General features: G+C 44.7%; 2 protein-coding genes and 1 long non-coding RNA gene across 5 annotated transcripts; 2 read left to right on the top strand and 1 right to left on the bottom strand.

Annotated features, from left to right (window-relative positions):
- Positions 1-238: 238 nt before the first annotated feature.
- LOC100191458 (Sec23/Sec24 protein transport family protein) lies at positions 239-3,908 on the bottom strand. Of its 2 annotated transcripts, XM_035964383.1 has the most exons (3): positions 3,125-3,908; positions 1,564-2,275; positions 239-1,450 (listed from the first exon to the last, which is right to left on the bottom strand). In XM_035964383.1, exons 1-3 carry the CDS (start codon positions 3,722-3,724, stop codon positions 1,425-1,427), a joined length of 1,338 nt encoding a protein of 445 aa, XP_035820276.1. In that variant the 5' UTR covers positions 3,725-3,908; the 3' UTR covers positions 239-1,424. The 2 variants fall into 2 exon arrangements, with proteins under 2 accessions (XP_035820276.1, XP_008666564.1); XM_008668342.4 differs by having other exon boundaries at positions 241-2,275; positions 3,125-3,904.
- Positions 3,909-7,715: 3,807 nt separating this feature from the next.
- Positions 7,716-8,056, top strand: LOC109943795 (uncharacterized). The gene is made up of 2 exons (XR_002266876.1): positions 7,716-7,763; positions 7,847-8,056. It is a non-coding gene; the product is annotated as an uncharacterized lncRNA (long non-coding RNA).
- Positions 8,057-21,136: 13,080 nt separating this feature from the next.
- Positions 21,137-22,635, top strand: LOC103643992 (protein TIFY 3). Of its 2 annotated transcripts, XM_020547299.3 has the most exons (5): positions 21,137-21,259; positions 21,353-21,439; positions 21,509-21,578; positions 21,681-21,738; positions 22,450-22,635. In XM_020547299.3, the coding sequence occupies exons 1-5, from the start codon at positions 21,164-21,166 to the stop codon at positions 22,589-22,591; spliced, it is 453 nt and encodes a 150-aa protein (XP_020402888.1). In that variant the 5' UTR covers positions 21,137-21,163; the 3' UTR covers positions 22,592-22,635. The 2 variants fall into 2 exon arrangements, with proteins under 2 accessions (XP_020402888.1, XP_020402887.1); XM_020547298.3 differs by having other exon boundaries at positions 21,353-21,578.
- The last annotated feature ends 3,430 nt before the right edge of the window (positions 22,636-26,065 follow it).

The following is a 26,065-nucleotide window of genomic DNA, read 5'->3' as shown; positions in this document are numbered from 1 at the left end:
CTTGAAAATGGTATCAAATAATGGGTGTCCTTTTGGGATCACACAACAATCAAATGCAACCTCCCAATGATTATGTGGTGAGAACCAGAGGAAGGTTATATTATCTCTTTGTGTTGTGTTTAAAGGGCATACCAACTAATGAGTCTACAAAACAGCAACCCGCCCCCCCCCCCCCCCCCCCCCCACCCAAAAGTAAATTAAATATAATAAAATAAAACAGAACAGAGGTGCCATTTGATATTTAATCAAAAAATGGTGGAATGACAAAAATCATTTCTGAAGAAATCAAGCGTCCCCAGTGGATAATACCACATGCTATACAAAACGGGTAAAATGTAATTGTCTTACATCAAACTGGAGCTTGAGCAATGTACAACTCAGGGAGATCTCACTCCAGGCAGTAGAGCTCCCCAGTATTTGCAAGTGAGCAGAAAATTGCATTTAAATAATTCCACATGAACTAGTTAATCCTGCACACCAATTACTGCAAGTGTTCAATAAAAAACTTGCAAGCTTCATCTGTGAATATGAAGTCTGGTCCCTCTCAAAGCCATATCTTCAGTATCTAATGGACCAAAGTGGAATAGCAGACAAGGTCAAGCTTCATGACTTTCTAGCCCTGAACAGCCAACTCCTGCAAGTGTTCAATAAACACTTGCAGACTAACATCGTCGGTGAAAATGACTTCAGATCCCTTTGAAAACTGTGTTTTCTGTGTCACAGATGGATTCAATCGAGCGAGCAGGAACCTGGCCTGACTACCATGATGATCACACTTTATGAGTTTTGGCACAGGGAAACGGTCTACCAATAGTGCCTCTGCATCTACTTCTGGTGCTTCAAGGAGCTTCCGTAAATTTTCATGGTTTGGGTCCTTATGATAGCCAAGCTTCCTCCATTGAGCAATCTTTGAGCCATAATGAATCACAATATAGAAGTATGAATCAAATAGTAAAATGACATCAGGAGAGATGGAGCTGACATCTAACAGTACAGGAATAGGTGGCCCATCAAATGAGTACTGGAATAGAGTAGGCTGGATCATGATTAGAGACCCCACAACCCCTTCCCTATTCAGCATCAACCTGAAGAAAGCAGTTTCATCAGGAGAGCTGTTGAAAACATCAATGAACTGTGATCTCCGCAAGTAGTACATGAACTGCGGATACAAGGAGAAGTTTGTTGACAGCCGAAATGTAGATGGATCTTCAGGAACATAGTTTCCGAACTTAGCAGTAAAGCGAATAAGCATCTTGTCAAGCCACCGTATAACATCTCTAACATGGTATGTCTCTGCCCTGTAAACAGCAAGCCTGGCCATTACAGCTGCAGCAGCTTCCTGATCAAACCCTGCAGCAATTTCAGGAGATCGAGGAGCAGCCCACCTTCTTGCAACAGTCGTCACCCTCAGGCGATAACTACCATCACCATGTCGGTACCTTGTCATAAACTGAATAAAGAAGACAGTCGGCGGATCAGCTTTATGATTGCAATCAACTCGGAAAAGGAAAGCAATGCTGGTTTTGCTGCTCAGTGAACTAGTTTTCCAATAATTTGACCCACCTTCACCAATTTCCTTATCACTAACTGAGTTATTTTTCCTGCGGAGGGAAATGCAGGGACCAAGGGCACCACAAATCTTCACCTCCTTTGATGTCACTATTTCAATCGTCGCATTAAAGTTCATATTAAGGTAATTGGTGCCTTCACGACGGAACATATGCCTAAAACAGCTTTTGAACTGCTCATACTCAAATGACTCTGTATGCACCATTAAACCCCCTGTCACTTCAATTGGATTCCTCAGCTCTGCAGCCCCAACCTGATCAAGAGAGCAGGCGAATAGATCAAGAACTAATGCATGGTCTGTCAACCTCTTTGCAACTTTCTTATAGAAATCACGTGCTTTGTCAGTCAGCGGTGCGTTGCTATTGAATATGTCACGATGAGAACGAATTGTTTTCCCAAGATCAGTTTCCACCACACACCCTGGACCAACTGTTGCAGGACCAGATGTAAAGATCATAATCCGACCACCGGTACTGGGTGAGCAGCAACCCTCTAGAAGAGCAATAGCAGTAGAAATCGCTGCGCCAGTTGCTCTTAAAGGGCGATGCCCACGTGGACACGCAGGCATGGAGCTCAGGTCCTCTATTGCAGATGTGATGTTAAATTCACATTCAGAAACAGGCAGCAAAAACCGCTGCACTTCAGTGGACCTTGGCATAGCCAAGTTCTTGTACTGTGAACGGTGAATACCTAAAAGTTTCTGTATCTGAAATATAAACGAAGGTTTATGTGATATACAGTAACCACAATAATTTTCAAAATACCAGGAATTGCAAAAGCATATCACCAAACCTCAAGAAATTCAAAACATGAGTGAGACAGTTTTATATCGCAAGTTTGGACAACAGGATCATAGCAACAGGAACTGTAAACCAAACCCAAAGTTTTAGACAAAGGGAAAATTTTCTCTGGCTATGCAGTTTCAAGTTTCCACATTTTCTCTAACATTATATATGGACATAGGCATTTGTGAGAGTGCTATCCTACAGTGCAGAGATATTCAGGTTATACATCCAACAACAACTACCACCTTAGAACATGAAGAACCTACAGCTCCTATAAAAAGAGGAGTACATTGCATGGATAAAGTGTCCAGGCCACGAAGAATTTTACAAGCATAACTATTTCAAGTTGCTATGTACAATGTACATTTGACTATTTCAGTAGATGTAACGGCCCTCAACATAAGCAATACTATCAGAAGTCAAAAGTTATGTAACATAAGTTCAAAGATGGCATTGCCCCTGCATTTATTCATTGGAAACATAGTACTTGCTGTATTTGACCAGTTGCCACTGGTACTGGGCTAGTGGCAAGTCTGAAGCAGGTGAGCGTGAGAGGGATTAGATGAGTCATGCTAATAATGGCAAAAAGTTAATACATGCCCCTGAACTAGCATTATAACAAGATACTTACATTCAAATTTCAAGGCTGACTGCGGCAGGAACAGATTGTGGATACTCGTGAAACTAGAATGCTGATCATGTCACATAGATTGGCGCAGAACCAAATTACAAATTCGGTGTCCTAAGGATTATATTACAAATTCACAAACCTTGTCAGACTCGAGCTCACGCTCGCCATTAAGCACAACCACCCGAGCGCAACCCTCAAATCCAAGATCGTGCACCCACACAGACGCAGCGAAAGTGACGAGCGCCACCCTGATCCCCTCAGGCAGCCCCTGCATGAGCCTGCGCACCTCGTCCTTGAGCACGGTGAGCTCCTCGGCCGCCGTGGCCGCATCGATCACGAACACGAGCGCAGGTGGCCCCGGTCCCCCGGGCTCAGCGGGGTCCGGGGGCAGCAAGTACTCGACGCTGGAGTGGGTGGGGAAGAGTTCGGCGGGGAGCGCGTCGGGGGCCAGTAGGCGGGGGAACGGGTTGGCGGCGGCGCCACAGAAGGCGCAGGACCAGCGCGCGGAGCCGTGGTGCACGCGCGAGAACGGGTTGAGCGCGGCGCCACAACCCGGGGAGGCGCAGCGGAGCGGCGCGTAGGGTAGCAGCGGGAGGAGGTCCGGCGCCGTGGGGTGCTGCAGCGGCGAGCAGAGGACGGAGGTGGGCACGACGAGGGACGCGGCGGCGGGGGTAGTCGGCGGCCACGAGTGCCATGGCCACCGGAGGCCCTCCACGGCCTCCAGCTCCGCGAAGTCCATCGGAGCCCGATCGGTGTAGTGGGCGCTGCGGTGGAGTAGCGATTAGGGTTTGCCTTCGTTTTCCAGTGACCAGTGTGCAGCTCTTTTTCTTTTTTTGAAGCTTTGGTGGGTTCCTTTCTTCCTAGGGAGAATGTTGGCTGGATGCTTCCCTTTTCTTCCTGCCACGCTGTGCTGCGCCTGCGTGTAAGCTTCGTCAAATGGTGGCCGTTGCTTCCCTTGAGACGGAGACGGAGCTTTGCATTGTCAGGTTGGGCTGGTACTGACCCAATAGGGCGGTGGATGGAATACGGGCCAGGCCCAACTGCGCATAAGCTTGCGCCAATCAATCTGAATACACTTGGCTCATTGCTGTAGCAGAGGGTGAGCCTCCCCCAGTTACCCAAACGCCAAGTCGTCATTCAGACGATGATGACCGGCAAGTCGGTAACAACGGCACAACGCAAGCTAAAGACTGTATTTCTCGTGGAGTCAGCCATTATTCAAAGGAACAAAAATAGAAAAATTCCTAGGTCGTTTTTTTAATGGGATTATTACTCTGCTTTTAAGAAAACAAACATAGAATTCATCAGACTCGACATAGATTTCACTGCAAATACCATGTTACGCATAACAAACTAGAAGACAGACCAAAAACGAAGACTCAAGTCGTCAGCTAAGATCGATGCCGACCATACATTCAGACCCCAATATCAGAACTAACACCAGCCTTCGGATGAAAACTATGCAACCACTCCATCATGGTACCCAACGTCCTCTCCAACCGCAAATGATCCTTTGTCTTGAGCAGGGCTCCCCAACTTTGCATAATGCTCTATTTGGATGTCGATACTGAAGTGTATGAAATTAAATTGGATTTAATACCAAATCAGACATAACATTGAAATGAGATGTAATTTCAAATCTATTGTCTGGATATCACTGAATTGTAGTTTAAGATTGTACGGTCTAATTCCACATAATTCAAAGGGGTATCGCTCTATATTGAAAGAGTGAGTTTCTAGTTATAGTCTAATTATAGAGAATTGAGTATCGGATTCCAAATCTCAATTCCATGTACAACCAAACAACATAATTTAGGAAATCTAGTTCCAATTTTCAAATTTGTGCGCCAATATCTACATCCAAACGCGGTATAAGAGAAATCGAATCATATATGATCAAATTTGGATTGTTAGGGAACTTCATTCCCATCATCATCTTGTTTCGATTGCATCAAATGGTCCAAACCAGACCAGCAGCAACAAAAAAAACGAAAGGACTGGGAGATTTGAGATTTGAACATGGCCCAGTTAGCAAATAGGTCCTCAACAGACCATGTATAAAATTCCACCCTTAAATTTGTTTCGGACAGCCCCAAATAAACCTTGGTAAAGTACAATGAAATAAAATACGATTAAAGATAAAAATGAGAAAGTTCACCGCACCCTATCTCTACTAACTATTAAGGCCTAAATGTAGACCGCCCCCGCTCGCCAACCCGCCCTACCTCTCCGCGCCGCTGCAAACCGTCTGCCATCCCCGGTTGCCCGACCTCCGGATTCACCGCCAGCTCGCGTGGATGGCGGACGCACGACCGCCCGCAACCGCCGCCAGCTCGCGTGGCGACCGCGCGCACAACCGCCCGCTCTCCCCTCACGCCCGTGGCTCCCGCGCGCAACAGCCCGCCCCCGCTCCCGCGCGCACAGCCGTCGAGGATCTCGCAGCCGCTCGGCCGCCCACCACCTCCGCGCCGCGGATCCCGCGCTCGCGGATCCCGCGGCATCCCGCGCGCGCACGCCCTGCTTCCGGGAATCCCGCCGCCATGACGCTCACGACGCCCGCTCTCCCCTCACGCCCGTGGCTCCCGCGCGCGCAACAGCCCGCCCCCGCTCCCGCGCGCACAGCCGTCGAGGATCTCGCAGCCGCTCACCCACACCCAGGCGCGCGCTCGGCCGCCCACCACCTCCGCGCCGCGGATCCCGCGCTCGCGGATCCCGCGGAATCCCGCGCGCGCACGCCCTGCTTCCGGGAATCCCGCCGCCATGACGCTCACGACGCGCACGCTCGTTATCCCCTGTCTCAAGACCTCTCCTCGAACAGCCACCGCAAACGCCCGCACACCCGCGCGCTATTCGCCCCGAGCTATCCTCCAACAACTGCCCGCATCAATCCGTCGTCATCAATTAGTTCATCCCTGCTCAAATCCAGTTCATCCCTGCTCAAATCCAGTTCATCCCTCCTCAAATCCCTGCCCCCTTCATTCCCCCACCCTGCCCCCTTCATTCCCTCGCCACACCCCCTTCATTCGCACGCCATTGTGCCGCTGGATAGGAAGAACGACGGAAAGGATCTTGCCCCCGCCATCCGGAGAGGAACGATATCAGCTGCGCAGGCCTCGACCAAGGTATGCAATTATACTATGCTTTGTTTTGCTTAATTCTGAAAACTTAGTTCTCATGTGAATTGCATTTCGGAATAATGCAGACACGGTAAAACAACCTCTGCAAATACCAGTAGGCTACCCTTGTATGGGATTCTCACTATCCTATGTGTTCTGTTAATCAGTCATGCAAACTAATGAACCAAAGCAACAAAGGATCATTTATAGTATGCGCACAATCAGAGCTGATTGAACTTGTGCGATATAGTTCGTTTCCGTACTCCATGGTTATGATGTTATTGACCACTATTGAGCTGAAGCTGATAAATTTCGAGTATAGGTCATAGGTGTATTTGACCCTAAAGCTGAAGCTATGTTTCGTATAGGTGAAAGCCTTAATCGGTCAGAAGGTAGCAGCCCCAAATGTAGGCCTTGTTCGGTATTTAGTATGTCCCATGGATTGGATAAAGGATTGGAAAATAGTTAGTACATATGTTGACTTGCTCTGAATTTAAACTACCAAATCTCCTCCAATCCACATGGATGGGTGTACAACAGACCTGTAGTGGGTACCCAAGGGATCACTTCTTGCTGGACGGATTTGTTCTTTTTTGCAATACAATCTGTGGTAAACGATAATGATGCAGCAGCAACCACTGCTGAAGCTTGGCAGAAGGGATGAGACTAGGAATCCATTTAAATAAAGGTGTTTTGTGCTAGAATATATTACTGCCATATGGTTGGACCAACTTACAACCTTCTATGGCAGTGTGGCTAAAATTTTCTTGCCTCAAAACACCTTGATTGTCATCTTCATTTTGAATGACACATATTTGGTCGGTCCAAAATAGAATGCCCCAAAGTGAAAAACTATTACCTGCAGACTTAACTTCTCTGACCAACTCTGCAATAGAACAGGGTTGTTCTGCATCTCAGGCTCATCTACTAGAGCCTTCTCTAATTCATCTATTTGCTCATTATTCATAAGGGTACGCTTCCTTCTCTTAGGTTGCCTTTCGTCATACATACTACTCTCTCCTATCCCATCCTCCTGGAGACCATTTTCTTTTGTAAGTTCTGGTGTTTTGAAATTATCCATGCCGGTGGATGCTGGATCAGGATTCATTCTGTTGTGCTGCTGTCCAGTGCTAACACCGCAAGCGACAGCTGAAGGGCCACCACTTGCTGAGACCATGATGACAAAAGGTGTACTTTTAGCACTAAACACAGGCAATAGTGTTACTTCAGACTTCAGAACACATATAAGCCCTCATGGGTGCTCTTAATAACATGAAAACCAGAAACAACTCATTACTATAGAATACCTGGGAGTCCATTTAAATAAAGGTGTTTTGTGCTAGAATATATTGCTGCCATATGGTTGGACCAACTTACAACCTTCTATGGCAGTGTGGCTAAAATTTTCTTGCCTCAAAACACCTTGATTGTCATCTTCATTTTGAATGACACATATTTGGTCGGTCCAAAATAGAATGCCCCAAAGTGAAAACATATTACCTGCAGACTTAACTTCTCTGACCAACTCTGCAATAGAACAGGGTTGTTGTGCATCTCAGGCTCATCTACTAGAGCCTTCTCTAATTCATCTATTTGCTCATTATTCATAATAACAGGAATTAGAGGCAGTCCAGAGATCTTGTTTGCAAGAGAAGTTGCAAGGTAGTCATACCATCAAGCATTATTTTGTGCTTACCATATTTGTAATAGCTTTCATCTAATGCCTACATTTCCTATACATTCAGAGCATGCAGAATGGGGAACTTTATTTCCTTCTTCCGTCTTGCAAGGAAAGCTACATATTTGGAGGCCTGTTTGATGCATGCTCATTTTGCAAAGGTAGAATTATTGTCTCTAAAAGCTGTTCATCAACATACCCTTTCAGTGGAATTTATTCTTCCTAAGCTCTTATATTTCCTAGGCCAACTGTGTTTGAAATACTGTAATGGCAACAACAAAATTAGAGCAGAAAAATGTGAGGTAATTGATTTCCTTCGACACACACATAGTTCTCATTACACAAGTATCAGTTGTCTAACTTGGTTCGTTGGTGTACCCTTTACCTAAAACATTGCTTGTTGATATTATCGGGATGGTCTCAATTTTACAAGAACTAAGCTGATTGTAGATGATAGTGCTAAATTTCTAGATGCAGTTTAACTCATTGATGGTAGTCCTGTTGAAAGTTTCCTTTCTTCTGTACATAGAGCCAATCTGGTTTGTGATTGAACTGGTGCACATGTTTACTTGCAACCTTGTTGGATTCTATATGACATTTCTTTTTTTACTTTGCATTAGATAGCTTGAGATGGACAATCAATATCCTTGGTTCTCAGTTAAACTGCATCATGATAGTTTAATACATGAAAAACATAATGTTTTCGTGAAGATATACTTGAAATCTTATAGTGCATTTGCTTGTCAGTTAAGGAAGAATAATTTGGACTGCATATATTTCACAAACATACTGAAGAAAACATTAGGAATCTCCTGTCATCCTGTTTGTTTATCATCATGTTTGTTTGTCTAGACTTGGACTGGTGTTGAATATATAGATTATAGAGTGGAAATGATTCGTCGCCCCTGTATCTTAGTGACTTAGTGTCCCTTGTGGCTGTAGATTATGAAAGAAATATGCTATGATCAATTTAAATATAACGCTGTGGGATGATGTGACCTGTGATTACTTCCCTCTCCCATTGTTGTGACCTGTGATTACCTACCTCTCAACTTTCAATGGCTCGCACGTGTTGATGTTGGCATTCTGGTTATCTCACTGCCAACTGAAGTTGATTATTCATTTGCTAAATCATGGAGAAACAATATTATGGGGGGAAATAGACGGGAAGATGGTGCATTCTGCCATATTTTACACTAACTACTAATGGTGACCTGATGTGTGCTTTAAGTATGTGAAAGGGAATTAGGCTTACGCCTAGTTCCTAAATAATTTTGGTGGTTGAATTGCCCAACACAAATAATTGGACTAACTAGTTTGCCCAAGTGTATAGATTATACAGGTGTAAAAGGTTCACACTCAGCCAATAAAAAGACCAAGTTTTGGATTCAACAAAGGAGCAAAGGGGCAACCGAAGGCACCCCTGGTCTGGCGCACCGGACTGTCCGGTGTGCCACCGGACAGTAAACAGTACCTGTCCGGTGCACCAGGGGACTCAGACTCAAACTCGCCACCTTCGGGAATTTCCAGGGCGACTCGGCTATAATTCACCGGACTGTCCGGTGTACACCGGACAGTGTCCGGTGCGCCAAGGGAGGTCGGCCTTAGGAACTCGCCAGCTTCGGGAAACGCCAACGGATAGCCCGCTAAAATTCACCGGACTGTCCGGTGTGCACCGGACTGTCCGGTGCGCCTCCGAAGCAACGGTCATCTCCGCGCCAACGGCTCTCTGCCGCGCATTTAATGCGCCCTCTGCGCGCGCAGAAGTCAGAATCGCCCATGCTGGCACACCGGACATCAAACAGTACCTGTCCGGTGTGCACCGGACACCCAGGCGGGCCCACAAGTCAGAAGCTCCAACGGTCAGAATCCAACGGCAGTGATGACGTGGCAGGGGGCACCGGACTGTCCGGTGTGCACCGGACTGTCCGGTGCGCCATCGAACAGACAGTCTTCCAACGACCACATTTGGTGGTTGGGGCTATAAATACCCCAACCACCCCACCATTCATTGCATCCAAGTTTTCCACTTCTCAACTACTACAAGAGCTCTAGCATTCAATTCTAGACACACTAAAGAGATCAAATCCTCTCCAATTCCACACAAAGCCCTAGTGACTAGTGAGAGTGATTTGCCGTGTTCATTTGAGCTCTTGCGCTTGGATTGCTTCTTTTCTTTCTCACTTGTTCTTGAGATCACAACTCCATTGTAATCAAGGCAAGAGGCACCAATTGTGTGGTGGCCCTTGCGGGGAAGTTTTGTTCCCGGCTTTGATTTGAGAAGAGAAGCTCACTCGGTCCAAGGGACCGTTTGAGAGAGGGAAGGGTTGAAAGAGACCCGGCCTTTGTGGCCTCCTCCACGGGGAGTAGGTTTGCAAGAACCGAACCTCGGTAAAACAAATCTCCGTGTCTCACTCGCTTATTCGCTTGGGATTTGTTTTGCGCCCTCTCTCTCGGACTCGTTTATATTTCTAACGCTAACCCGGCTTGTACTTGTGTTTATATTTGTAAATTTCAGTTTCGCCCTATTCACCCCCCCTCTAGGCGACTATCAATTGGTATCGGAGCCCGGTGCTTCATTAGAGCCTAACCGCTCGAAGTGATGTCGGGAGATCACGCCAAGAAGGAGATGGAGACCGGCGAAAAGCCCACTACAAGCCACGGGAGCACTTCATCGGAAGAGTCCCGCACCAAAAGGAGGGAGAAGAAGAAGAGCTCCTCCAACAAAGGGAAGGAGAAGAAATCTTCTTCTCACCACAAAGAGAAGAAGGAAAAATCTTCTTCCCACAAGCTGCATCGAAAAGGCGACAAGCACAAGAGGATGAGGAAGGTGGTCTACTACGAGACCGACACTTCATCAACATCGACCTCCGACTCCGATGCGCCCTCCGTCACTTCTAAGCGCCAAGAGCGCAAGAAGTATAGTAAGATCCCCCTACGCTACCCTCGCATTTCCAAACATACACCTTTACTTTCCGTCCCATTAGGCAAACCACCAACTTTTGATGGTGAAGATTACGCTAGGTGGAGCGATTTAATGCGATTTCATCTAATCTCGCTCCACAAAAGCATATGGGATGTTGTTGAGTTTGGTGCGCAGGTACCATCCGTAGGGGATGAGAACTATGATGAGGATGAGGTGGCCCAAATCGAGCACTTCAACTCTCAAGCAACAACAATACTCCTAGCATCTTTGAGTAGAGAGGAGTATAACAAAGTTCAAGGGTTGAAGAACGCAAAGGAGATTTGGGATTTACTCAAGACCGCGCATGAAGGTGATGAGCTCACCAAGATCACCAAGCGGGAAACGATTGAGGGGGAGCTCGGTCGGTTCCGGCTTCGCAAAGGGGAGGAGCCACAACACATGTACAATCGGCTCAAGACCTTGGTGAACCAAGCGCGCAACCTCGGGAGCGTAAAGTGGGATGACCACGAGGTGGTTAAGGTTATTCTAAGATCACTTATTTTCCTTAACCCTACTCAAGTTCAATTAATCCGTGGTAATCCTAGATATACCAAAATGACCCCCGAGGAAGTTATCGGGAATTTTGTGAGTTTTGAGTGCATGATCGAAGGCTCGAGGAAGATCAACGAGCTTGATGATGCCACCACATCCGAAGCTCAACCCGTTGCATTCAAGGCAACAGAGGAGAAGAAGGAGGAGTCTACACCAAGTCGACAACCAATAGATGCCTCCAAGCTCGACAATGAGGAAATGGCGCTCGTCATCAAGAGCTTCCGCCAAATCCTCAAGCAAAGGAGGGGGAAGGATTACAAGTCCCGCTCCAAGAAGGTTTGCTACAAGTGTGGTAAGCCCGGTCATTTTATTGCTAAATGTCCTATATCTAGTGACAGTGACCGAGGCGACGACAAGAAGGGGAGAAGAAAGGAGAAGAAGAGGTACTACAGGAAGAAGGGCGGTGATGCCCATGTTTGTCGCGAGTGGGACTCCGACGAGAGCTCAAGCGACTCCTCCGACGACGAGGACGCCGCCAACATCGCCGTCACCAAGGGACTCCTCTTCCCCAACGTCGGCCACAAGTGCCTCATGGCAAAGGACGGCAAAAAGAAGGTTAAATCTAAATCCTCCACTAAATATGAATCCTCTAGTGATGACAATGCTAGTGATGAGGAAGATAATTTGCGTTCCCTTTTTGCCAACCTTAACATAGCTCAAAAGGAAAAATTGAATGAATTGGTTAGTGCTATTCATGAAAAGGATGACCTTTTGGATTCCCAAGAGGATTGTCTAATTAAAGAAAACAAAAAACATGTTAAGGTTAAAAAGGCTTATGCTCTTGAAATTGAGAAATGTGAAAAATTATCTAGTGAGCTAAGCACTTGTCGTGAGATGATTGACAACCTTAGAAATGAAAATGCTATTTTAAATGCTAAGGTTGATTCACATGTTTGTAATGTTTCAATTCCCAATCTTAGAGATGATAATGTTGACTTGCTTGCTAAGATTGATGAATTGAATGTATCTCTTGCTAGCCTTAGATTAGAGAATGAAAATTTAATTGCTAAGGCTAAAGATTTTGATGTTTGCAAAGTTACAATTTCCAATCTTAAAGATAAAAATGATATTCTTCATGCTAAGATTGTGGAACTTGATTCTTGCAAACCCTCTACATCTACCATTGAGCATGTCACTATTTGTGCTAGATGTAGAGATATTGATGTTAATGCTATTCATGATCACATGATCTTAATTAAGCAACAAAATGATCATATAGCTAAACTTGATGCTAAAATTACCGAGCACAACTTAGAAAATGAGAAATTTAAATTTGCTCGTAGCATGCTTTATAATGGGAGACGCCCTGGCATTAAGGATGGCATTGGCTTCCAAAGGGGAGACAATGTCAAAATTAGTGCCCCTCCTAAAAGATTGTCAAATTTTGTTAAGGGCAAGGCTCCCATGCCTCAGGATAACGAGGGTTACATTTTATACCCTGCCGGTTATCCCGAGGACAAAATTAGGAAAATTCATTCTAGGAAGTCTCACTCTGGCCCTAATCATGCTTTTATGTATAAGGGTGAGACATCTAGCTCTAGGCAACCAACCCGTGCCAAGTTGCCTAGAAAGAAAACTCCTAATGCATCAAATGATCATGCCATTTCATTTAAAACTTTTGATGCTTCTTATGTGCTTACTAACAAATCCGGCAAAGTAGTTGCCAAGTTTGTTGGGGGCAAACACAAGGGTTCCAAGACTTGTGTTTGGGTACCCAAAGTTCTTGTGTCTAATGCCAAAGGACCCAAAACCGTTTGGGTACCTAAAGTCAAGAACTAAAATTGTTTTGTAGGTTTATGCATCCGGGGGCTCAAGTTGGATACTCGACAGCGGGTGCACAAACCACATGACCGGGGAGAAAAGGATGTTCTCCTCATATGAGAAAAACCAAGATCCCCAACGAGCTATCACATTCGGGGATGGAAATCAAGGTTTGGTCAAAGGACTTGGTAAAATTGCTATATCTCATGACCATTCTATTTCCAATGTTTTTCTTGTTGATTCTTTAGATTACAACTTGCTTTCTGTTTCCCAATTATGTCAAATGGGCTACAACTGTCTTTTTACTGATACAGGTGTCACTGTCTTTAGAAGAAGTGATGATTCAATAGCATTCAAGGGTGTGTTAGAGGGTCAGCTATACTTAGTAGATTTTGATAAAGCTGAACTTGACACATGCTTAATTGCTAAGACTAACATGGGTTGGCTCTGGCACCGCCGACTAGCCCATGTTGGGATGAAGAATCTTCATAAGCTTCTAAAGGGAGAGCACATTTTAGGATTAACAAATGTTCATTTTGAGAAAGACAGGATTTGTGGCGCATGCCAGGCGGGGAAGCAAGTTGGAGTCCATCATCCACACAAGAACATCATGACGACCGACAGGCCGCTTGAGCTACTCCACATGGATCTTTTCGGCCCGATTGCTTACATAAGCATCGGCGGGAGTAAGTATTGTCTTGTAATAGTGGATGATTATTCTCGCTTCACTTGGGTATTCTTTTTACAGGAAAAATCTCAAACCCAAGAGACCTTAAAGGGATTCTTGAGACGGGCTCAAAATGAGTTCGGCTTAAGGATCAAGAAAATAAGAAGCGACAACGGGACGGAGTTCAAGAACTCACAAATTGAAGGCTTCCTTGAGGAGGAGGGCATCAAGCATGAGTTCTCCTCTCCCTACACGCCACAACAAAATGGTGTAGTGGAGAGAAAGAATCGAACTCTATTGGACATGGCAAGAACCATGCTTGATGAGTACAAGACACCGGACCGGTTTTGGGCCGAAGCGGTCAACACCGCCTGCTACGCCATCAACCGGTTATATCTTCACCGAATCCTCAAGAAGACATCATATGAACTCCTAACCGGTAAAAAGCCCAACATTTCATACTTTAGAGTTTTTGGTAGCAAATGCTTTATTCTTGTTAAAAGAGGTAGAAAATCTAAATTTGCTCCCAAAACTGTAGAAGGCTTTTTACTTGGTTATGACTCCAACACAAGGGCATATAGGGTCTTTAACAAGTCCACTGGACTAGTTGAAGTCTCATGTGACGTTGTGTTTGATGAAACTAACGGCTCTCAAGTAGAGCAAGTTGATCTTGATGAGATAGGTAATGAAGAGGCTCCATGCATAGCGCTAAGGAACATGTCCATTGGGGATGTGTGTCCTAAGGAATCCGAAGAGCCTTCAAGAGCACAAGATCAACCATCCTCCACCACGCAAGCATCTCCACCAACTCAAAATGATGATGAGGCTCAAGTTGATGAAGGACAAAATCAAGAAGATAAGCCACCTCAAGATGATGGCAATGATCAAGGGGGAGATGCAAATGATCAAGAAAAGGAGGATGAGGAAGAACCAAGGCCGTCACACCCAAGAGTCCACCAAGCAATCCAACGAGATCACCCCGTCGACACCATCCTCGGCGACATTCATAAGGGGGTAACCACTCGATCTCGTGTTGCACATTTTTGTGAACATTACTCTTTTGTTTCCTCTATTGAGCCACACAGGATAGAGGAAGCACTTCAAGATTCGGATTGGGTGGTGGCAATGCAAGAGGAGCTCAACAATTTCACGAGGAACGAGGTATGGCATTTAGTTCCACGTCCTAACCAAAATGTTGTAGGAACCAAATGGGTCTTCCGCAACAAGCAAGATGAGCATGGTGTGGTGACAAGGAACAAAGCTCGACTCGTGGCCAAAGGGTATTCACAAGTCGAAGGTTTGGATTTCGGTGAAACCTATGCACCCGTAGCTAGGCTTGAGTCAATTCGCATATTATTGGCCTATGCTACTTACCATGGCTTTAAGCTCTATCAAATGGACGTGAAAAGTGCCTTCCTCAACGGACCAATCAAGGAAGAGGTCTATGTTGAGCAACCTCCCGGCTTTGAAGACAGTGAGTACCCTAACCATGTCTATAGGCTCTCTAAGGCGCTTTATGGGCTCAAGCAAGCCCCAAGAGCATGGTATGAATGCCTAAGAGATTTCCTTATTTCTAATAGCTTCAAAGTCGGCAAGGCCGATCCTACACTCTTTACTAAAACTCTTGAAAATGACTTGTTTGTATGCCAAATTTATGTTGATGATATTATATTTGGGTCTACTAACGAGTCTACATGTGAAGAGTTTAGTAGGATCATGACACAGAAATTCGAGATGTCGATGATGGGGGAGTTGAAGTATTTTCTAGGATTCCAAGTCAAGCAACTCCAAGAGGGCACCTTCATTTGCCAAACGAAGTACACTCAAGACATTCTAACCAAGTTTGGAATGAAGGATGCCAAGCCCATCAAGACACCCATGGGAACCAATGGGCATCTCGACCTCGACACGGGAGGTAAATCCGTCGATCAAAAGGTATACCGGTCGATGATTGGTTCATTGCTTTATTTATGTGCATCTCGACCGGATATTATGCTTTCCGTTTGCATGTGTGCAAGATTTCAATCCGACCCTAAGGAATCCCACCTTACGGTCGTAAAACGAATCTTGAGATATTTAGCTTATACTCCTAAGTTTGGGCTTTGGTACCCTCGGGGATCCACTTTTGATTTGATTGGTTATTCGGATGCCGATTGGGCAGGGTGTAAGATTAATAGGAAGAGCACATCGGGGACTTGCCAGTTCTTGGGAAGATCCTTGGTGTCTTGGGCTTCAAAGAAGCAAAATTCGGTCGCTCTTTCCACCGCCGAAGCCGAGTACATTGCCGCAGGCCATTGTTGCGCGCAATTGCTTTGGATGAGGCAAACCCTGCGGGACTACGGTTACAAATTAACCAAAGTTCCTTTACTATGTGATAATGAGAGTGCAATCAAAATGGCCGACAACCCCGTCGAGCATAGCCGCACTAAGCACATAGCCATTCGGTATCATTTTCTTAGGGATCACCAACAAAAGGGAGATATCGAGATTTCTTACATTAACACTAAAGATCAATTAGCCGATATCTTTACCAAGCCTCTTGATGAACAATCTTTTACCAGACTTAGGCATGAGCTCAATATTCTTGATTCTAGAAATTTCTTTTGCTAGCTTGCACACATAGCTCATTTGAATACCTTTGATTATATCTCTTTTATATGCTATGACTAATGTGTCTTCAAGTCTATTTCAAACCAAGTCATAGGTATATTGAAAGGGAATTAGAGTCTTCGGCAAAGACAAAGGCTTCCACTCCGTAACTCATACTTCGCCATCACTCCAAGCATCTCTCTATTCTTTGGGGAGAAATGAGAATTCAAAGCAAAAGGACTTCGTCTTTGGTATAATCTTAACTCATTTCCTTATGACCAAAGAGGAAGATAGTTCTTAAAGGGCTCTAATGATTCCGTTTTTGGCGATTCATGCCAAAAAGGGGGAGAAATGAGCCCAAAGCAAAAGGACCGCACCACCACCAATTTCAAAAACTTAGTGCTTTCCAAAAGTATTTTTCAATTGGTATCCTATTGTGTTCAAAAGGAAGAGAAAATTAGTTTTTCAAAAATGTATATCAAAACCCTCTTGAACACTAAGAGGTGGATCTCCTTTAGGGGGAGTTTTGTTTAGTCAAAGGAAAAGCATTTGAAACAGGGTGAGAAAATTTCAAATCTTGAAAATGCTTTGCTAACTCTTATTCATTTATCTTTGACTATTTGCAAAAGATCTTTGAAATGGACTTACAAAAGAATTTGCAAAAACAAAACATGTGGTGCAAACGTGGTCCAAAATGTTAAATAAGAAAGAAACAATCCATGCATATCTTGTAAGTAGTTATATTGGCTCAATTCCAAGCATCCTTTACACTTACATTATGCAAACTAGTTCAATTATGCACTTCTATATTTGCTTTGGTTTGTGTTGGCATCAATCACCAAAAAGGGGGAGATTGAAAGGGAATTAGGCTTACACCTAGTTCCTAAATAATTTTGGTGGTTGAATTGCCCAACACAAATAATTGGACTAACTAGTTTGCCCAAGTGTATAGATTATACAGGTGTAAAAGGTTCACACTCAGCCAATAAAAAGACCAAGTTTTGGATTCAACAAAGGAGCAAAGGGGCAACCGAAGGCACCCCTGGTCTGGCGCACCGGACTGTCCGGTGTGCCACCGGACAGTAAACAGTACCTGTCCGGTGCACCAGGGGACTCAGACTCAAACTCGCCACCTTCGGGAATTTCCAGGGCCACTCGGCTATAATTCACCGGACTGTCCGGTGTACACCGGACAGTGTCCGGTGCGCCAAGGGAGGTCGGCCTCAGGAACTCGCCAGCTTCGGGAAACGCCAACGGATAGCCCGCTAAAATTCACCGGACTGTCCGGTGTGCACCGGACTGTCCGGTGCGCCTCCGAAGCAACGGTCATCTCCGCGCCAACGGCTCTCTGCCGCGCATTTAATGCGCCCTCTGCGCGCGCAGAAGTCAGAATCGCCCATGCTGGCATACCGGACATCAAACAGTACCTGTCCGGTGTGCACCGGACACCCAGGCGGGCCCACAAGTCAGAAGCTCCAACGGTCAGAATCCAACGGCAGTGATGACGTGGCAGGGGGCACCGGGCTGTCCGGTGTGCACCGGACTGTCCGGTGCGCCATCGAACAGACAGTCTTCCAACGGCCACATTTGGTGGTTGGGGCTATAAATACCCCAACCACCCCACCATTCATTGCATCCAAGTTTTCCACTTCTCAACTACTACAAGAGCTCTAGCATTCAATTCTAGACACACTAAAGAGATCAAATCCTCTCCAATTCCACACAAAGCCCTAGTGACTAGTGAGAGTGATTTGCCGTGTTCATTTGAGCTCTTGCGCTTGGATTGCTTCTTTTCTTTCTCACTTGTTCTTGAGATCACAACTCCATTGTAATCAAGGCAAGAGGCACCAATTGTGTGGTGGCCCTTGCGGGGAAGTTTTGTTCCCGGCTTTGATTTGAGAAGAGAAGCTCACTCGGTCCAAGGGACCGTTTGAGAGAGGGAAGGGTTGAAAGAGACCTGGCCTTTGTGGCCTCCTCAACGGGGAGTAGGTTTGCAAGAACCGAACCTCGGTAAAACAAATCTCCGTGTCTCACTCGCTTATTCGCTTGGGATTTGTTTTGCGCCCTCTCTCTCGGACTCGTTTATATTTCTAACGCTAACCCGGCTTGTAGTTGTGTTTATATTTGTAAATTTCAGTTTCGCCCTATTCACCCCCCCTCTAGGCGACTATCAGTATGTAAACATGATTGGTGCTCGATGAGCCTATGTACATCAGAGGAATTAAGCCGAGGAATTGAGCCACATATTTGAGGCATCCTTGTGCACCTAGAAATCGCTTCCTGTTTTGCCCATCCTTCAGATAAAACGGGGTTCTAACTGCTTGTTCATGTAGCTGATCCTATATCCTAATAACTAGACTAAGCTGTCACTTATAACTTGTGTTATAGCTAATGCATTGTAGTTGTATGCCAATAGATCTTGCTTATTGATGTAACTTTGTTTCTTTGGTTCTTCCTGTATTAGAAACAATACCCATTTGTGAACATAATCTCACATGCTGGTTATGACTGTTATAGGAGTGGTTGGAAGCAAATAAAGACTACCGAGCTATAGTCGATGGTGCGAATATTGCACTATATCAACCAAATTTTGCGGAGGGCGGTTTCAGTTTGACCCAGGTCTGTGCACCACTTTGCCCTGAATTTCAACATGTTGACATCGAGAATTAAGCAGTGCATGCTAATTATTGTTCAACTTTGCATGCTTAATATAGAGCAGCTGGATGGCGTTATAACAGAGCTTCGAGATAGATATCATGGAAAATGGCCACTTGTCATACTACACAATAAATGAATTTCCAAGCTTATGGAAAATCCATCTAATAGGCATTTGATTGAGACCTGGAGAACAAATGGGGCTTTGTATACTTCACCAAGTGGGTCAAATGATGACTGGTAATGCTAAGTTTCTAGCCTTCAGTATCTCTGAACTTGCTGTTTATGCTCAATTCTCAAAGACAACAGAAAGACCTTGTGGTTGCGGCCACCTTTTCTTGTAAACCAGGAGGTGTTTCTTGTTTATGTTGTAATTCTGTAGAGATCACAGACATCTATTATCACATAGTTTGTTGATTATTCAGTTTTCTTCATTGTTATGTTTCCTCCTGGATGTTTCTAATTATATGAGATGCAAACATCCAGGTATTGGCTATATGCAGCGATCAAACTAAATTGTTTGCTTGTGACTAATGATGAAATGAGAGATCACATATTCGAGCTTCTAGGGCTGTCTTTTTTTCAAAAGTGGAAGCAACGCCATCGGGTGAGCTCTACAAAACCGATCATATAATGCTATTTCTCTATGCATGGTTAATTGGTTATTACAAAGGAAGCCTCGTTCTAGAAGCTTAGAATACTTAAAGTGTATTTTTTATTCTAAATTCTACATACATATGTTTTTCAGTCAACACAACTCCATCTCATATGTTGGCAAGTCAATCAACTTTCTGAGAGTATGCTGTGACGATAGTGGCTAGGCTGATGCTGCTGCCGAGGCTGCTGCATATGTTGGCACCACAACATCTCGGGGTGGCCTTGGTTATGGGGAGACTGATGCTTTGGAGGCATTGGTGGTTGAGGCAGCCAAGAGGATTGATCGACATTTGCGGAATCTGTTTGAATGCCTTCGCCAATCCTGATTTTGTGTGTGTTGAGATCATGAATTCATGATGTTTGAAGTTTGAAGTTTGATTTTGATTGGTCTGTACTCTGTACATCTAGCTGCAAGAGAAACCCGTGTGTCACCTGTAGTCCTGTTTTAATTGTCGTATGTTTTCCATTCTGACTCACTTTGGATTTCATTTTCCTTTAGTGCAGATTTGACTCTTGGCTCAGGTGTCACTGTGCCAGCGCGATCAATATTAGTAGTTCCTCTTCATCTCGTGCAAATGGATGCTTCTGTTTGGGGTGATGATGCTGACCATTATAATCCTCATCGGTTCCTTAAAAGGGACATTGATCTTGGAGGTCTGCTCTCACTCCCAATTCTTTTTACACTTCACTCTGTTGGTAGAAATTTCGTTTATGGCATGAAACTGTATTATTGAATATATAAGCAGCAGACCATTTGTAACACCATTTTGAAGACTGTCTATCTTCCATGTTTTCATTAATGTGGGGTTAGTCACACAATTGTTAGGCCTTTACCATTCTCTTGCCTTTTTGCAAGATTCTTGGTGATTAATCTCTTGCTTTGTTTCCTTACCGCAGAAATATTAGGAGCACCTAAAGGATCAACTACGATAAATATTTTCAGTGGGTGTACCAAGGCCGAATCATTTCTTCCATTTGGTTCTGGAAGTCGAGCATGTGTTGGGTAGAAGTTTGTTGTTCTTGCAATATCGATGTTGATTGCCAGTCTGCTCCGCAACTATGAGGTTAGATGCACTGGTAGCTTCTCGTTGTGACACCCACACCTAATTTCTTCTACACATTGCTCTTCTATAGATTGTTCCAGGCTCTGAACAATAGGGACATCTGAATTAATCAGATTCCAGGAAAAATCGTTGTGACTAGATCCGATATCTGTATCACTAAGGCCTACAAATGATTTGAACGCCACTGTCCAGAAAGCCAATCCGTTCACTGGCCAAGTAGACATACCTTTCTATCAGAATTTTACCTCCGTTTTTTAATCATTTTAGGAAGTAGGACGATTGCTTTCTACCCCCGTGTCCGCGCACACATTCTATCCTATGCCGGTTTTGAACCCACCACATGGCTTTCTGATATGCTTTTATCTCAACCAGTAGTGGGAGTGACATGGATCTGCCTACTTTCAATTCAGAGGTGCTGTTTTATCTGCCTTTGTGTGTTCTTATTTTTTTGCATTCTTTACTACAAGGTCTGCAATGTTGCCGATGTCGAACCCTTCAGCTAATCCCACACAGCTTACAATTTTCTATGGTGGATCAGTATGTGTGTATGACTCGGTGCCACCAGAAAAGGTAAATATTATCTTCACGCCATTTACAGATATCTTGTCCTTCTGTACCATCTGTTAAAATACACATGCTAATACACTAATTTGGCATTGACAGGCTCAGGCAATCATGCTTATAGCTGCAGCTGCGGCAGCTGCGGCAGCCACCAAAGGCAGTGCTGCCACTGCTTTTAATCCTCCAATGGTACATACAGCCACTGTCGCCCCAGCAGCAGTCTTCTCTCCTGTGCTTACACGGTCTCCATCACTGCAGAGCACTTCTGTAGCAGCTGGACAAGCTCAGGTTGTTGCTGACCCTAGCTCAATAAGCAAGCTTCAGGCTGGTAAGACCACTGCATCTTTGTGTAAAAATCCAGAAATGGAATACCTTTTCCAGTGTTGACATTGTCCAACACGTCTTTAAACTATCTTGATCTGTTGGCCAGATCTCCCCATTGCCAGGAGGCACTCTCTCCAGCGCTTCCTTGAGAAACGTCGTGACAGGTTAGCATGATACATGAGAGCCCTGTTATTCTACAATCTACATGTTTAAAACTTTTGTTATAAACTGCTGTATGTGGTACCACACTAATTTTTTCCCCGACTATTGGCACCACAGTAATCAACAGTATATTTTGTACCGTATTCTGTTTTTTGTCCTCCAGGCAGGGTAAAAATAAAATAAAATTTGCTGTTATAGCATTTAAATGATTGCACTTTCTGCTGACAAGTGCTCAATGACATCCCTAAAAAAATCTATAATTTCTTCACAGAAAGATTGGTAGAGAGCCTGCTTCCATAATACAACATATAGCTGCAAATAGCCTTGGATCATGTAACTCCCTTGAGATTTTTTTTTAAAAAATCTGCAAATCGATATTAACACAAGACAGAGTTCTGGGACCAGCAGTAGATACAAAAACCAACATTACCCCCATTTAGCTGCTCCAAATACCATGTTTTTCCCCTGTTAGAAAAATAACATATCTGAGAATCGGGATGTTCCTGTGTATTATCCTGTTCTATTTGGAAAAGCTGGCCACTTAAAGATCCAGTCTCAAGGTTGCAAACTAGCACCATTTTTTTTCTGATGTAAGCTTTAGATGCCTGTTTTTGCCTTATCTTAGAACTGAGTTTAGAATTGTTTCTTAGTATAACTTTTTTATCGTGGATCTACTGATTTCAAGTGATTAAATAAATGATGGCACGAAACAGGGTCGTGAGCAAAGCTCCGTACAGCCCCGCCAAGTCGTTCGATGGCATGGAGTCAGCGGGAATGGAGATGACTGTGGACGGCAAGCAGGGCGCAAGGCCCAGTATCTTGAAAGGTTGGGGAGCCGCGAAGTCTGAAGTCTGAACGGTGAAAGCGTAGCCCCGCGGGAGCGTGGCGTTGTCTGGGAAGCGCCAGAAGCCGAGGTAGAGAGTGCAGAGGGAGGCAAGGTGGAGGAATTGACTCCGTAGCAACGCACGGGCATACACCTAGTAGAAACATATGTTTGATTTTATGGAGCCCTTTCCAGAATTGAGAAACTCCTTTGCTTTTCGACGTAAAGAAGTTATCATCTCGCATATACTTGGCTCTAATGATCTTAAACCAAACGTTATCCACACACCAGAAATTTTTCCAAATCCATTTAGGGCTTGTTCGGTTATTCCTAAGCCACATGGATTGGATGGGATTGGAAAATTTTAGTAGACTATTTGACTTGGTATGGATTTAAACCCACCCAATCCCCTCCAATCCACATGGATTGATATGAAACCGAACAAGCCTTTAATGGGTAAACAGTCATTCATCAAACTCGTATGAATTACGCCTAGACCCCCTTGGTCTTTCGGTATGGTCATCATCTCCCATTTTGCCATTTAATATTTGTTTTTTATCAGCACCTTGCCAAAAAAAAAATCGCTCCGATGGTGTTCATTTTTCAATGAGCATCTTTGGATAGTAGAAGGTAAAAGCCCATAATATACATCGACAGACTCCTCAAACAAGAGTTAATTATAATAAATCTACCTCCCTTCCATAGGTCCATTCTTTTTCCCATTTTTTCTAAAATGGGAGCCACAATCCTCAAGTTGAGATGGCCATCAAAAATAATAAATTTCAAGATATTTCAAAGGAAAAGATCCCAACTTACAATTAAGTATATTAGCCATCATTTATTTTTCATTTTGACCCATTCAAAGGTAAACACCTCACTTTTATGAAAGATAATCTTAAGACCTGATACCATTTAAAGCAGCATAAGATTAATTTTAAATTCAAAATCGACTTATCAAACCCATCAATCGTGATCACTGTGTCTAGGGATGGCAATTTAATCCGTGGATTTGGATATCCGGCGGATATCCGACCCGATGGATTAGGATATGGATATGTTTTTTGACCCGCGGGTTAGACCCGTATCCGATCCGAGATAAAATGGGCATGGATTTGGATATTAAATCTCACCCGCGGGTAATCCATTGAATATCCGAAATTAACAATTAGTCCATTATTGAGCCCAGGCGCCAGCCCACCAAAGTAACATTCAGCCCACCAAAGCACCAAGCCACCAGCATCCAGCCCACCCTAATCCCTAATTCCCCATCCGGCCATCCCCAATCGGTCAATCCCAGGCATCCTGCAGCCACCCGGACGCCTCACGCGATCACGCCTGGAGCCAGCTTCTTTCCTGCATTCGCCGCCGGACCCCTACGCAGTGTCACCCATCCAGGGCGGTTCTTTCCTGCGTCCGCTGCCGGATCCCTACGCCTACGCGCCGTCACCTAGGCCTGCGTATGATGTTCCGTGCCTCCGCCCTGCTCTGAGGTCCGCTGAAAGTTGCCTAGAGGGGGGGGGGTGAATAGGCGAAACCTGAAAATTACAACTTTATCCCCCAACTAGATCCCTTGATTAGTGGTTAGAACAAGATATACAAATATCGGAGAATAGAAACTAAGTTCTTGCTTTGAAAAGAGTATTACTAAATAATGCGGAAGTGACAAATCAATACAACTAGTAAGTTATAGAATAACAAAGCAAGAAGCCTTAGATGAGAAGAGCACTAAGCCAAGTTCTTTCTTGCGAAATGTTACTTCACTAAATGAAATTAAACTTGAAGTAACACCCAAAGATATTAGCAAATAATGGTGCAAGAAAACTTAGAGCAAGGGGAAACAAACAAATCACAAGCAATAAACACAATGGACACGGGTGATTTGTTTTACCGAGGTTCGGCCCTCGAAGGCCTAGTCCCCGTTGAGGAGTCCACTTAAGGACGGGTCTTTTTCAACCCTTTCCCTCTCTCCCGATCACACAAGGATCGGCGAGCTCTTCTTCTTCTCAAGGATCACTCTCGATCCCACAAGGATCACCACACTCTTTGGTGTCTCTTGCTAGCTTTTACAAGCCTCCAACACTTTGGAGGAAGTTTGAAAGGGAGTCAAAACTCCACGTGCAAATGAACACAAAGATGTAGCTCACACTATCTCTCAATGAATCTCACAAGGCGCTAGGGCTAAACTTAATTGAGTAGCTCTCAATTGCTTGCTCTCTCTTTTGTGGCACTTGTGTTGGTTATAGTGGACTAAATCTTGTGTATAGGATGGATCAATGAATATATGTGGTTGGGAGGGCTTGAGTATGTCAACTAGGTGACTTGGAATGTTGCTTGAACTCCCACACCTTGAAGTGGCCGGTTGGGGTGGTATTTATAGCCACCATCCAATTTTGTAACCGTTGGAGAAGCTGCTGGCGATGGGCGCACCGGACAGTCCGGTGCACACCGGACATGTCCGGTGTGCCAGCCACGTCATCCTATCCGTTGAGATTGGAGCTGGTCGACCGTTGGAGGCTTTGTCCTCATGTGGCACCGGACAGTCCGGTGCAGCACCGGACAGTCCGGTGCCCCTCTGACTTCTGCTCTGACACTCTGAATTCAACTGTACGCTTTGCAGAGTCGACCGTTGCGCGCAGATGACCGTTGCTCCGCTGGCACACCGGACAGTCCGGTGTACACCGGACAGTCCGGTGAATTTTAGCGGAGCGACCTCCCACTTTCCCGAAGCTGGCCAGTTCGGAGCCGCTTCACTCTGGAGCACCGGACACTGTCCGGTGGTGCACCGGACAGTCCGGTGAATTATAGTGGGCTGCGCCTGAGAAACCCGAAGGTGAAGAGTTTGAAGGCAATCCTCCCTGGTGCACCGGACACGGTCCGGTGGTGCACCGGACACAGTCCGGTGGCACACCGGACAGTCCGGTGCGCCATACCAGGGAGCACTTTGGTTTCTCTTTGCTCCTTTCTTTTGAACCTTGTCTTGTTCTTTTTATTGGTTTTGAGTTGAATCTTTGGCACCTGTAGAACATGTAATCTAGAGCAAACTAATTAGTCCAATTGTTTGTGTTGGACATTCAACCACCAAAATCATTTAGGAAAAAGGTTTAAAGCCTATTTCCCTTTCAATCTCCCCCTTTTTGGTGATTGATGCCAACACAAACCAAAGCAAATATATACGAGAATGATTGAACTAGTTTGCATAGGATAGGTGCAAAGATTGCTTGGAATTAAACCAATATTTATTTCATAAAATATGCATGGATGCTTTTCTTTGTTTTTGACATTTTGGACCATGCTTGCACCTCAAGTTTTGTTTTTGCAAATGTTTTGGAAATTCTTTTTCAAAGTCTTTTGTAAATAGTCAAAGGTAAATGAATCATAAGATTTGGAAATTTCTCCCCCTGTTTCAAATGCTTTTCCTTTGACTAAACAAAACTCCCCCTAGATTAAATCCTCCTCTTTAGAGTTCAAGAGGGTTTTAAGATATTGATTTTTGAAATACTACTTTC

Source organism: Zea mays, chromosome 1 (assembly GCF_902167145.1).
Source record: "Zea mays cultivar B73 chromosome 1, Zm-B73-REFERENCE-NAM-5.0, whole genome shotgun sequence".
Classification (NCBI taxonomy): Eukaryota; Viridiplantae; Streptophyta; class Magnoliopsida; order Poales; family Poaceae; genus Zea; species Zea mays.
Note: the sequence above shows the minus strand (reverse complement) of the source record. Positions and strands in the feature narration are given on the sequence as shown.

Coding starts and splice junctions, on each gene's coding strand:
- LOC100191458 (XM_008668342.4), bottom strand. CDS start 3,724: ATGGACTTCGCGGAGCTGGAGGCCGTGGAGGGCCTCCGGTGGCCATGG. Junction 2,276..3,124: donor GTGAGCTCGAGTCTGACAAG/GTTTGTGAATTT, acceptor TTTATATTTCAG/ATACAGAAACTTTTAGGTAT.
- LOC103643992 (XM_020547298.3), top strand. CDS start 21,164: ATGTTGCCGATGTCGAACCCTTCAGCTAATCCCACACAGCTTACAATT. Junction 21,260..21,352: donor ACTCGGTGCCACCAGAAAAG/GTAAATATTATC, acceptor TGGCATTGACAG/GCTCAGGCAATCATGCTTAT. Junction 21,739..22,449: donor CTTGAGAAACGTCGTGACAG/GTTAGCATGATA, acceptor GGCACGAAACAG/GGTCGTGAGCAAAGCTCCGT.